This window comes from Tachysurus fulvidraco, chromosome 18 (genome assembly GCF_022655615.1).
Source record: "Tachysurus fulvidraco isolate hzauxx_2018 chromosome 18, HZAU_PFXX_2.0, whole genome shotgun sequence".
Lineage (NCBI taxonomy): Eukaryota > Metazoa > Chordata > Actinopteri > Siluriformes > Bagridae > Tachysurus > Tachysurus fulvidraco.
Window position 1 is genome coordinate 5730068 of NC_062535.1, and position 12014 is coordinate 5742081.

General features: G+C 37.2%; 1 protein-coding gene across 4 annotated transcripts in view; it reads left to right on the top strand.

Moving 5' to 3' along the window:
- The window catches only part of dmd (dystrophin), a 147679-nt gene that overhangs the window by 34985 nt on the left and 100680 nt on the right, over nt 1-12014 (top strand). For all 4 annotated transcript variants that reach the window (XR_007138528.1, XR_007138527.1, XM_047803689.1 and 1 more), the window contains exons 23-36: nt 1089-1301; nt 2514-2627; nt 2736-2891; nt 3043-3213; nt 3885-4067; nt 4170-4304; nt 6168-6320; nt 6956-7117; nt 7248-7355; nt 8125-8298; nt 10069-10224; nt 10573-10743; nt 11033-11209; nt 11466-11588. Coding sequence is in view for 2 of the 4 variants with exons in the window: in XM_047803689.1 (XP_047659645.1) it covers nt 1089-1301; nt 2514-2627; nt 2736-2891; nt 3043-3213; nt 3885-4067; nt 4170-4304; nt 6168-6320; nt 6956-7117; nt 7248-7355; nt 8125-8298; nt 10069-10224; nt 10573-10743; nt 11033-11209; nt 11466-11588 (2196 nt within the window). In the remaining 2 variants the exon portion in view is untranslated. The remainder of the gene's footprint in view (nt 1-1088; nt 1302-2513; nt 2628-2735; nt 2892-3042; nt 3214-3884; nt 4068-4169; nt 4305-6167; nt 6321-6955; nt 7118-7247; nt 7356-8124; nt 8299-10068; nt 10225-10572; nt 10744-11032; nt 11210-11465; nt 11589-12014) is intronic.

Genomic DNA, 12014 nt, shown 5'->3' on the forward strand with positions numbered 1-12014 from the left:
AGTTGTGGTACACCATTCCACTATAAAGAGACTATAAAGAGATACTGTACAAATATGGTCTTCATGGAAGACTCATCAGAAGAAAACCTCTTCTACAGTATGTCTCACCACAAAAATCAGTGTTTGAAATTTGCAAATGAACATATAAACAAGCCTGATGCATTTTGGAAACAAGTTCTTGGGACCGATGAGGTTAAAATAGAACTTTTTGGCCGGAATGAGCAAAGGTACGTATGGAGAAGAAAGGGCACAGAATTTAATGAAAAGAACCTCTGTCCAGCTGTTAAGCATGGGGGTGAATCAATCATGCGTTGGGGTTGTATTGCAGCCAGTGGCACAGGGAACATTTCATGAGTAGAAGGAAAAATGGATTCAATAAAATTTCAGCAAATTTTGGACACAACTTGATGCCATCTGTGAAGAAGCTGGAGTTAAAGACAGATTGGCTTCTACAAATGGATAATGATCCTAAACACACCTCAAAATCCACGGTGGATTACATCAAGAGGCATAAACTGAAGGTTTTGCCATGGCCTTCTAAATCTCCTGACCTCAACATAATTGAAAATCTAAGGATAGACCTTAAAAGAGTAGTGCGTGACAGACAGCACAGAAATCTCAAACAACTGGAAGACTTTTGTCAGGAAGAATGGGCAAAGATACCTCAAACAAGAATTTAAAGACTCTTGGCTGGCTAAAAAGCATTCACAAGCTGTGATACTTGCCAAAGGGGGCAGTACAAGGTGTTAACTCTGCAGGGTGCACAAACTTTTGCAGATGCCATTTTTTTGTTTTCTGTTATTTTGAAAGTGTAAATGATGGAAATAAAATCTAACAAAATTTTTGACAAATTATAAGAATGTTTAATCTGCAATTTGATGCCCTTTGGAGATTTTTCCATCTTTATGCACATTAATACACATTTTTACCTGGGGTGCCCGAACTTTCGAGTCCCACTGTATCGCTAGATAGTTGGTTGTTGTTGTGTTTTTTGTTTTTATTTTTGTTTTTTTAAATGAGTATGGCTTAAGCAATTCACAAATTAATAGAAACAACCAGCGCATTAAATAAGCAATGGTATTTTTCAGGCAGTTCAAGCTGAGCAACAAGAGCACCAGAGTAAAAAAGACGATCTCAATAAGATGGCTGAACAGGTGTACCAGAAAGCTCCCCCTGAGATATCGCAAAGATATCACACTGAGATGGACAGTATGATGGCCTGTTGGAGACATTTGTGTGAACAACTGAAAGAAAACATACAAAAATTGCAGGACCACATTACTAAGCTGCAGCAGTTTCAGGTAGGTGTTGTTTCTTTAATTTATATTGGTTAATTGTAAAGTCTGGTTGAAGGACATTTTCTGTGCTTTGTATCCATTATAAATAAAACATTATAAAATAGCATGTCTGAGAACTCACTTGGTGCCTTGTATTTATATAACTGGTAATGATTTTTTATTCAGTGTTTAACCAAATTCTCTTTTATCCCTCTATTAGTTTAATCACTTAAGTATACAAACAAACATACAGTAGTGTGTGTAAAGTATGTGCATTATGTTTGTAGTCTACTAACACTTTTGAATTGCCCTCAACACAAATACCTCTCAATCCCTGACAAACTCTTCAATATCCCAATATATTTTCATTAATCCAAAAATGTGTCATTAATGTATATTCTAAGACACATGTCTCTGTTCACAAAATCAAATTTAAATTTTTCTTTACTCACAGCCCTGTACAACCCAGGACACATTCCCAGAGTAGTTGGCAATAGTTTTAGATCATCTTAACTTACTAATATAATGCATACTTAACCTACTGGGCCAGTGGTGGCGCAACTGGTTAAGGCTCTGGGTTGTTGATCAGAGGATCGGGGTTCAAGGCCCGGCACAGCCAAGCTGCCACTGTTGGGCCCTTGAGCAAGGCCCTCAACCCTCCCTGCTCCAGGGACACTGTATCATAACTGCCCCTGCACTCTGACCCCAACCACCTCAGTTGGGGTCTGTGAAGAAAAGAATTCCACTGTGCTGTAATGTTTATGTGGCGATAATAAAGGCTTCATGCCCCCCATTCTTCTTCTTCTTCTACTGATTACCCCACTGTTACTGCTGGTGTTAGTGAATGACGACTGTAATCACTGATATTGTAATTAACATTTTACAATATGATTTTGGGTAAAGTATTAGATGTCTGACAATACTCAGGATAATGATTTTTATTTTCACTACTATTATTACTTATACAATATGTAGTTTTCTTAGTTAATATCGAACATTTATAAGCTTGCGATTTGAATCATCACATTTCCAGTCATAATTTTTCTTTAACTCACTTGTTCCAGGTTTTTTTAGGGGATATTGTTTTATGTTTATTCTGTAAAAAAGCAAAAGTACTGAAATAGAGGTGGAAATACATGTGACCTTTGACAACTTTTATTTTATTTTATACAAACACGTATGTAATGGGAAAGCATTTTACTTCTCTAATGCATAGGAAATATATTTTGCAATTAGAATGACACAAAGACCCTGCAGAAATGGATGAGTGAGGTTGATGTGTTTTTGAATGAGGAATGGCCAGCCTTAGGAGATTCAGAAGCTCTTGAGAAGCAACTTGAACAGTGCACGGTGAGTCTTTAATTATTTAGTGACTGTGTTGACTGAAAATGCCGAACGATGGACGGACTGAATGACTGGTTAAAAAATTATTTGTTTGTTTGTTTGTTTCCTTGCCAGGCCTTAGTTAATGACATTCATACTGTCCAACCTAGCCTTAATGGCATCAATGAGGTTGGACAGGCCCTGAAGAAGGAAGCAGAGCCGCAATTTGCTGTCAAAATACAGAAGCTGCTTGATGACCTCAATTCTCAGTGGGAATTAATTTGCAAACAGGTAATGATTAGCTGTCCTATTAAAAGTTCTGATTTTGCACAAGATAAAAAAACCAAAATACATTAATTGAAGAAGTAAGATTTTATGTGTCTACCTGATGTTAAGGTTGTATTTTGTGAAACTGATCTTGTATTTGTGGTTTGTCCTTTAGGCATATGCAAAAAGATCTGCCTTGAAAGGTGGACTGGATATGACAGTGAGTTTAAAGAAGGAGATGCAAGAGATGCAAGAGTGGATTACACAAGCAGAAGAAGATTACCTAGAGAGTGATTTTCATTATAAAACACCTGAAGAACTCCATATAGCAGTGGATGATCTTAAGGTTTGTGTATTTTAAACCAGCATTTTAAATGTTGTTTTCAAACACACATATTTAGTGTTTGTGGTTACACTTTCAGGTCCTGTAATATTTACTCTTTATTTAAATTGTCCTTTCACTAAAAAAGTGTTCCTTTTAATAGAACATCGAGTTCATCAGTGCCTCATCAGTACATACAGTAGCCAGCTGAATCAAGTTAGGGGTTCATTAATAATTAACACCTCATTTGAACTGTTATAAACAAAAAAATGTTGAGGCAAATTATCTTCCTTGTAAAATACACTGATTGGTTAACTCTCTTTGCTGGTCCCAAGCCCAGATGAAAAGGGAGAACTGTGACAATATTATGCTGAATAAAACCTGTGCCAAATCATATACAGTATGTGGATAAAATGATCTGCTGTGGCAATCCTGAACAGAGAGTAGCCGAAGGACAACACCACCATCTTTGTTGTAAAATATTTTAAAACTTAAGTTCATATAATATAAATGTTGTTTCCATATTTTACCATATTTTAAGATGTAAGCCACCATTGCAGTCCAGGAAAAGATAAGAAATAATAGATATTTCCTGCAGAAAGCAAAGTTCTTTAATATCAGAGAGAGTGTGTGAAACCAAATTCTGAAGAAAAATACCTTTTAATGTCATTTATATTTGTTATGTCAACATTCAGAGAGCACAAGAAGAAATCCATCAGAAAGAAATAAAAGTAAAACATCTGGAAGATAAAGTTACCAATTTTATTGAGAAGGCTCCACCCACAGCCCATGAGGCCCTAAAGGAAGAACTAAATGTTTTAACTACCAACTACCAGCGGCTGTGTAATCGACTTGATGGGAAGTACAAGACATTAGAGGTAAACTGAATGGTGAAAATATGAAGGTAACGGTAAAATTTTCCACCAGTTTTTTGAAAGGACATCCAACCTAATGTGTCATTCAATTTGTATCATTTGCAGGAGGTGTGGGCTTGCTGGTGTGAATTGCTTTGTTATTTGGAACATGAAAATGCTTGGATGGATCTACTAGAACAAAAACTTAATGAGGTGGAGAACTTTCAAGGAGGAGCAGACAAAATTGCTGAGGCTGTGGATGTAAGTAGTAGAACTTTTAAACAAACTTTTTAACCACCTATATTTTTAATAGACTAAATTGTATTCAGGTATAGATCGATTACACACCTCCATCAGCCTGGATTGTTGACATAAGGCAGGTTGGGTCTATGGATTAATCTAATCAATATTCATCAGACCAGGCTATGTTTTTTCAGTTTTTTACTGTCCAGCTTTGGTGAGCTTTGTGCCCCAACTTTAACCTCAGCTTTCTATTCTTGACTGACCGAGTTAGAACCAAAAATTCCAGGAACACCTGTCAACAAGCCAACTCTTCCTGCTTCAATGTGCTCCAGCTGTCTCAAAAGGGTCCCCTCACCAAAGTGCTTTATTCAGACTGCAGGTTTCAGCACTCTCTGTAGACTTTTGATAGGATTAAATGCTCAGAGAAGGTCACTGGGGACAGCAGCATACTGGAAGGTGGGAGGTGCAAGGCTTTGCTTCAAATGCACACTGAGAAAGCGTTTACAAAGGCCTGGGTGTTGGGCCCCCATGGTTGGCCACCAGAACAAGACCCAGCATGCCTTGAGTTTAGTTGGTTGGGTTCTGAATAAAAGCTGGAGAAGGCATATGGTTGGAATTTTTGGTCTGGGGCCAAAAAATAATTCAGCCTACAAGGGCTAAAATCTGTGAGAGGACTCTGTGGCCTCTACCTCCTCGATGAACCAAGTTGAACCAAGATGAACTCCCACAATGAGTTGGGCTGAATTAGTACAAGGGCTGAGGTGACAATTTCCTTTAGCATGTTTTTTATCTTTTTACTCAATTTTCACTCCAAATGAATGCAGTGTAGTCAGGTTAAAGCAGTGGTAAAAATGGGTTCAACGCTGGAGATGTTTGAGAGAGTTTGACCTGAGCCACTCGACAACAGCTTGGATTTTCTTGAAAAACGTTTATGCTTTTCTCTTTATTAAAGAATCGACGAATTTTGAGGTCAGTATATGGGCTCAAGCACAGTGGGGTTGGGTAAACAGGAAGACAGGAAAGAGGCTAGTGAGTAGGCAGGCAGCTCTATCCCTTCACCTCTCCCACTTGTGGTTATACAAACTAATGAAGAGGCATACAAATGAGTCAAAGGAGTTGGATTTATTCTTGATTGCTATTATGTTTTTTAACAGCTTCATTCGGAGATTCAGGAGTGGAGTGCCACAGTATTCCACTTAGACTTGAGGGAGAAGATTTAAACCTCTCTGTACTTCACCTCAATACAAAACCCCTGGTAGAGGGAAAGGAGGTTTTGGCAGCTTCTCTCACTCCTGGACAGGATGGTCAAATATTTTCCATCATTCGGTGGTGAATGAGTAGAATTTCAGTCCCATGATGTAGCCTTCTTAGATCTGGCATTGACAGTGGAGTAGGTTAGTGGTTGTTGGGCAAACACAAGCTTGAATTGCAAGAGGAAGGACATACATCTCCCAGGCTTGTCCCCAGATCAGGGACATGCTTCATGGCGTTCAAAATTGTTGCACCATATTCCACCCTGTACTCAGCAAGTTCCTTATTGATTGTGCTGGCTGAGGCTGAAACCATATCAGGAGAGGGGTTGCAGACAGGTGGTCTGGTTCTTCCAAGAGGTCAAACAATCTGATTCTGATTAATCCATTGTCAGATCACTCTGCTATCACCACAGGAAAAACAGAACCTAGAAGCCGAATACAGTCTCAAGTGTAAAATGTTAAATGTGTTGTATTTAAGGCAGTTCAGATAGGACAGTGTGTTAGGAGAGTATGATGGGGCTTTCCTGTCAAGGCTGGAATTCAAACTGGTCGGCAGTGTGGCAGTCAGGTACTCAAAGTTAATTTCATGTGTTATTTAGTGTCTGTTATTGTCCTCTTTTTGTTCCAGTCTTTAGATACCATGATCAAACAACATCCTGAACACAATCGTAATCAAATCCATGAGTTGGCCCAGACACTTATGGATGGAAGAGTCCTTGATGAGCTCATTCATAAGAAGGTGGAAGATTACAACATTCGCTGGGATGAACTTATGCAAAGGGTATTTATTTTAAAGTTTTAACACATAAATGAACCTTTTATACACCGATCAGTCATAACATAAACCACTGAAAGATAAATTGAATAAAATTGGTCATCTTGTTACAACTTGTTAAAGTTTAGAGTATATGAAGCAGCAAGTGAAGAGTAGCTCTAAAAGTTGATGTGTTGGTAGCAAGTAAAATGGGCAAAAGTAAGGATCTGAATGACTTTGACAAGGGCTTAATTATAGTGGCTAGACAACAGGATTAGTGCATCACCAAAATGGAAAGTATTGTGGGGTGTTTCTGGTTCCTTGTAGGTATTAGTCGATGCTTACCAAAAGTAGTTTACTTGCCACATTAATTGAATAATATGTTATTCACTTCACCTGTCTGTAGTTTTAATGGTATGGCTATCAGACAGGCAGACAGACAGACAGACAGACAAAGAGATAGACATATATTTGATGTAACAACCTGTTTTGTCTGTGCTCAGTTTTCTATGAAAAGTGGCTTATCGGATTTTCAAAGCCTCTTGAAGAATCCACTGTATGCCAATGGACACTTCGATGTGCTTGTTTTTGTGTTTGCAAATAAAAACTAACAACCTGCCTTAAACATTCGATTTTCACTCTGTTATCCTTTGCTATGACAGGCTTTGCAAAGGCGACAAGAGCTAGAGAAAAGCTTACAGTGGGTGAACAAGAGTGACAAAACTCTGCGTCTAATACAAGATTCTCTAAAGGCAACTGATCGACATTTGAATGCATATCTTACAGATGGTATAGATGCTGCTCAGATACCTCAGGAAGCTCAGGTTTGCATGTTTCTCAGCATAACACTATGGTTTATTCAGTTTAATACAGGATTTTTCCAAGGTGTTTGGTACATATTTGAATATGCTTTTTAAACTGCATTTTTAACATCTTATGTTATTATTAATATAGAAAATTCAAACTGAACTGAGTGGTCATGAAGGAACTCTAGATGGTATGAAGAAAAGTTGCAGTGAAGATGCATCAGAAAAAATGGTCACTGAGATTGATGCTACATATGTGAGTTTTATAAACTTTTCTATTATGTTAAAATTAAAACAAAAGAAAAGACTTTTTAAAACTTTCTGTAAAAGGAACTTAAAAGGCTAAAATCACACACCGATGTATCACATTAGGTACACATGTGTAGAACATTGTTAGCCAGTATTTTGAAGGAGGCTTGCACTATTTAAACCTGACATTTAGTTAGGTGTGCTCTTGACTGTTTAAGTGAGAGTGAACACCATGGTGGGATTGGAAGAGCTGGCTGAGTCTGGCAAGGGATTTAAAAAAAAAATTAAATCGGCCATTCCACTGTCTGGAAAATAGTCTACAAGTGGAGGACATTTAAAACAACTGCCAACATGCCCAGATCAGGCCGTCCATGCAAATTCACTCGAGAGCAGACTGCAAGATGCTACTAGTAGTCACCAAAAACCCTAAAATGCCAACATGGGACTTACAGCAGGCTTTTGCTACTGTTGATGGGAAAGTGCATGCCTCTACAATCAGAAATAGACTGCACAAGTCTTTAACTTTAATGTGAGGTGTGCAAGGAGGAAACCTTTGCTGAAAGTGTTTTTGCTGTATGTGTTTTTGTTTATCTTTTATTAATGAGTAAAACAATTTTTGTTTACCTGCAATAAAATAACTTTATTTTCCAGAAAAAAATAAAAACAAGATTGAAATGTGAACATTTGTTAATAAAGAACTGAATATTTAATTTATATATGTATATATTGTTTTAATTAAAATGATATTTCAATCACATTTTTTTTATTCTTGCAAGGCTAAATTATTGGAGGTGAAAGCAAAGTTTCGACTTTTTCAAAAGCCAGCCAACTTCGACCAGAGGTTGAAAGAATGTGAACGTGTATTGGAAGAAGTGAAGGGTGAACTTGGGGTGCTGAGCATCCACAGTGTAGAGCAGGAGGTGGTGCAATCCCAGTTGGAGCAGTGCATGGTGGGTATTATATGCTGTGTGCATCTTTAATTATTTTAATTATCTTTCATTATTTTTAAATTAGCCATGTTTCCCTCTATCTTGACAAGAGATAATAAATATTTGTACAGCATGATGTGTTAGTTATGTTTCACCTTGGTTATGGTGTTCTTTGGGTAATAATAATAAGCTGTCATGTTTCTGCACCAAACTTCGAGCTTCTGTCTACACCATAGTTAAGATATTTGAAGACAATTAGAAATTGTTGTCACATGAAGTGACCAGTACTCGCCAGATATTTGATGATTGTGTGTGTGTGTGTGTGTGTGTGTGTGTGTGTGTGTGTGTGTGTGTGTGTGTGTGTGTCTGTTTGTGTATCCATTGTGTACCCATTTTGAACCTAGTGCTCAATGACAGTCATGCCAGGCAATTACACAGACTGATGTTCCCCCTATTTGAACTAAATTTGTGTAGCCTATTTTATTGATGTGTGCAGTATATGTTGTTTGGAATGAGTAGTCATGTTATGAACTTGTAATTGAAGTGGATTATTTACACAGTCATTCTTCATTCATTCATTCATTCTCTACCGCTTATCCGAACTTCTCGGGTCACGGGGAAATCTCCATAATAATAACATCTACCATGGAACAATGTGAATGGCATTCTTTGGGAAAAGAAATATATCCTAGTCCACCAAAATCACCCCAATCCATGTAGCAAAATGTGCTTTAGTCTAATGACTTCTTAATGGAACATTTTATTCATAATTCTGAAAGACACATTTGATGGAAAATCAAGACATCTGATCAAAGAATATCATATCCAGCATGTAGTGTGGTGACTACAACATTATGCAATGAGGGTTGCATCTATTCAGCTGGAACTGGGGCTTTGTTCAAGATGAATCCAATTTAAAACCTGCAGGACTCGACTAAGATATTTTATCTTATGGAAGTTTTAAAAAAATTCACCTTCTAGCACAGTGACAACATTCATTCATTCATTCATTTTCTACCGCTTATCTGAACTTCTTGGGTCACGGGGAGCCTGTGCCTCAGGCGTCATCGGGCATCAAGGCAGGATACACCCTGGATGGAGTGCCAACCCATCACAGGGCACACACACACTCTCATTCACTCACACACTACGGACAATTATCCAGAGATGCCAATCAACCTACCATGCATGTCTTTGGACCGGGGTACCGGAGTACCCGGAGGAAACCCCTGAGGCATGGGGAGAACATGCAAACTCCACACACACAAGGCGGAGGTGGGAATCGAACCCCCAACCCTGGAGGTGTGAGGCGAACATGCTAACCACTAAGCCACCGTGTCCCCTTACAGTCACTTTTTTCTTAAAAATAGATTTGGAGTCTAAGTACAGATTGTCTAAGCAGAATACAAATGACATGATGCAAGAAATGTTTTGTGGAAGGATATTAATGAAAGGATTAAACTTTTACTTTTTACTATATTTGGTATTCAAAAGAAACCATGAAGTATCTATTGAAACATCTATTATATTATATAATATTTATTAATTAACCAATGACATTTAAGTAGTAAAAATAAATACATTAATTAAAAATTAAATAAATAAATGTAAAAAATGAATTAACAAAAATCAATTGTTTTGTTCCATAATTATTATTTGTTTGTTTTTCCTAACATTCCATGTTGTCAGCCATGCCAAGAAGCGCATCCTAAATCATCAAGATGCACCAGAATTAATTCTCATAATGCTAAATCAATATTTTAATCCAAATCATACATTTTTATTTTGCAGAAGTTGTATAAAAATCTAAGTGAAGTGAAATCAGAAGTGGAGATGGTAATTAAGACAGGAAGGCAAATTGTGCAGAGACAGCAGACAGAGCAACCAAAAGAGCTGGACGAGCGTTTAACAAGTCTTAAACTTTTGTACAACGACTTGGGTTCACAGGTATGACAAGACTATGCTTCACAGGTAATGTAATGATCCAGACCTACTGATTATGATCATTCTGTTAAGACTGGTCCTAAATCTTTACCAAACAGAAATTGGATGCCACTTTGCTTGGTGATTTAAGTTTTTTATGATGCAAGAACTGTTGATGTTTGGCTGAAAAAAAGGAAATTAGAATATGGAGTTAGTTACCTGGCCAGAATGAATTTTTTTTAGGAATATTTTAACATTTTATTTTAACAGTTAATCATTTTAAATATATCAGCAGTTTGTTGATGACTAGTAATTGCTATTGTTTTACAGTTTGTGCTAGTGCTATTGTTTACCTGTCTCTCATGTTCTCAGGTAACAGAGGGAAAGCAAGCCCTAGAAAAAAGTTTTAAGTTACTGAGAAAATTTAAAAAAGACATTAAAACTCTAACAGAATGGTTAGCAGCTGTTGATGGTGAACTGACTCGTCGGTCATCGGTGGAAGGAATGCCAAGTGACCTGGAAGCGCAGCTGACGTGGGCCAAGGTGCATAAAAGTTAAACATTAAAAGTTAGAATTACTGATACTGCATATTGAACTTGAAATGTTGGAATCTATACACTGAAGTGAATTTTATTTAGAAGAATACTTCAATTAAATAGAATATTTTTAAATATCAGAGTGAGACATTTTATATTATTTCTAATGATGTAATTTATGTCCACTCTCTATCACAGAATATTAAGCCTGATAATAGCAGTCACTACATTTTACCAGCCCAGGAGCCTAAAAAGCAGCAGTGAATTTACATAATTGCTGTAACTTTTTTTTCCAGGCCACACATAAGGATACAGAGCATCACACACCCCAACTCTGTTTAGTAAGAGATTTAGCAGAAGCCCTAAAAGCACATATAACAGAGAAAAGCCTAATAGATGACAAAGTCAGCTTGTTGAACAGCAACTGGATTGCTGTGACATCACGCAGTGAACAGTGGCTCAATTTGTTGCTGGTAAGATAAAGCTGCTTATATACTCAGATACTGGTTCTTTAGTTGACATTTTCTTTAATATGATATTTACCAAAGAAATATATGCAAAATATTTGATAAACATGTATATGAATTTAAAGTAAAGAAAAAAGAGTAAAGTTAAAGACATGTGAGTGAAACAATTTCATAAACAGAGAGAAAATTAATCTAGTAAGCTTGAAAAAAATCTTTAATGTCTTTCTCATCAAAATGTAAAGTTGAATTCTCTGTTGGACAGGATTACCAGAGTCAGATGAATACATTGGAAAAAAATGTTGCTCTCATAAATGCCTGGATAGATGAAGCTGAGACTCAGTTAGACAAGCTGGAGAACCAGGGCTGCATTAACCATGTAATCAAGGTTTGTACCTTATAAATAACCCTAACATTAAAACAACCTTCCTAATATTAGATTAGATTAGATTAGATTCAACTTTGTGTATGTTCCCCATGTTCCACCAAAACAGCTCTGACCCCTCGGGGCATGACTCCATGTGAGCTCTGTAGATGTGCTGTGTTATGTGGCACCAAGACGTTAGCAAGTTCCTTTAAATCCTGTAAGTTGCAAAGCGGGGTCTCCATGGCTCAGTCTTGTTTGCTCAGAACATCCATCAAATTGTGGAGGCCAAATCAGCATTGTGAACACTGTCATATTCCTCAAAACATTCCTGAAATAACATATTGTCAGTAATGTAGTTAGAAATCAGCACTCTCATTAAGGGGTGCATTTGATCTGTGACAGTGTTTAGGTATGTGGAACATTTCAAAGTAATAGCCACATGACTGC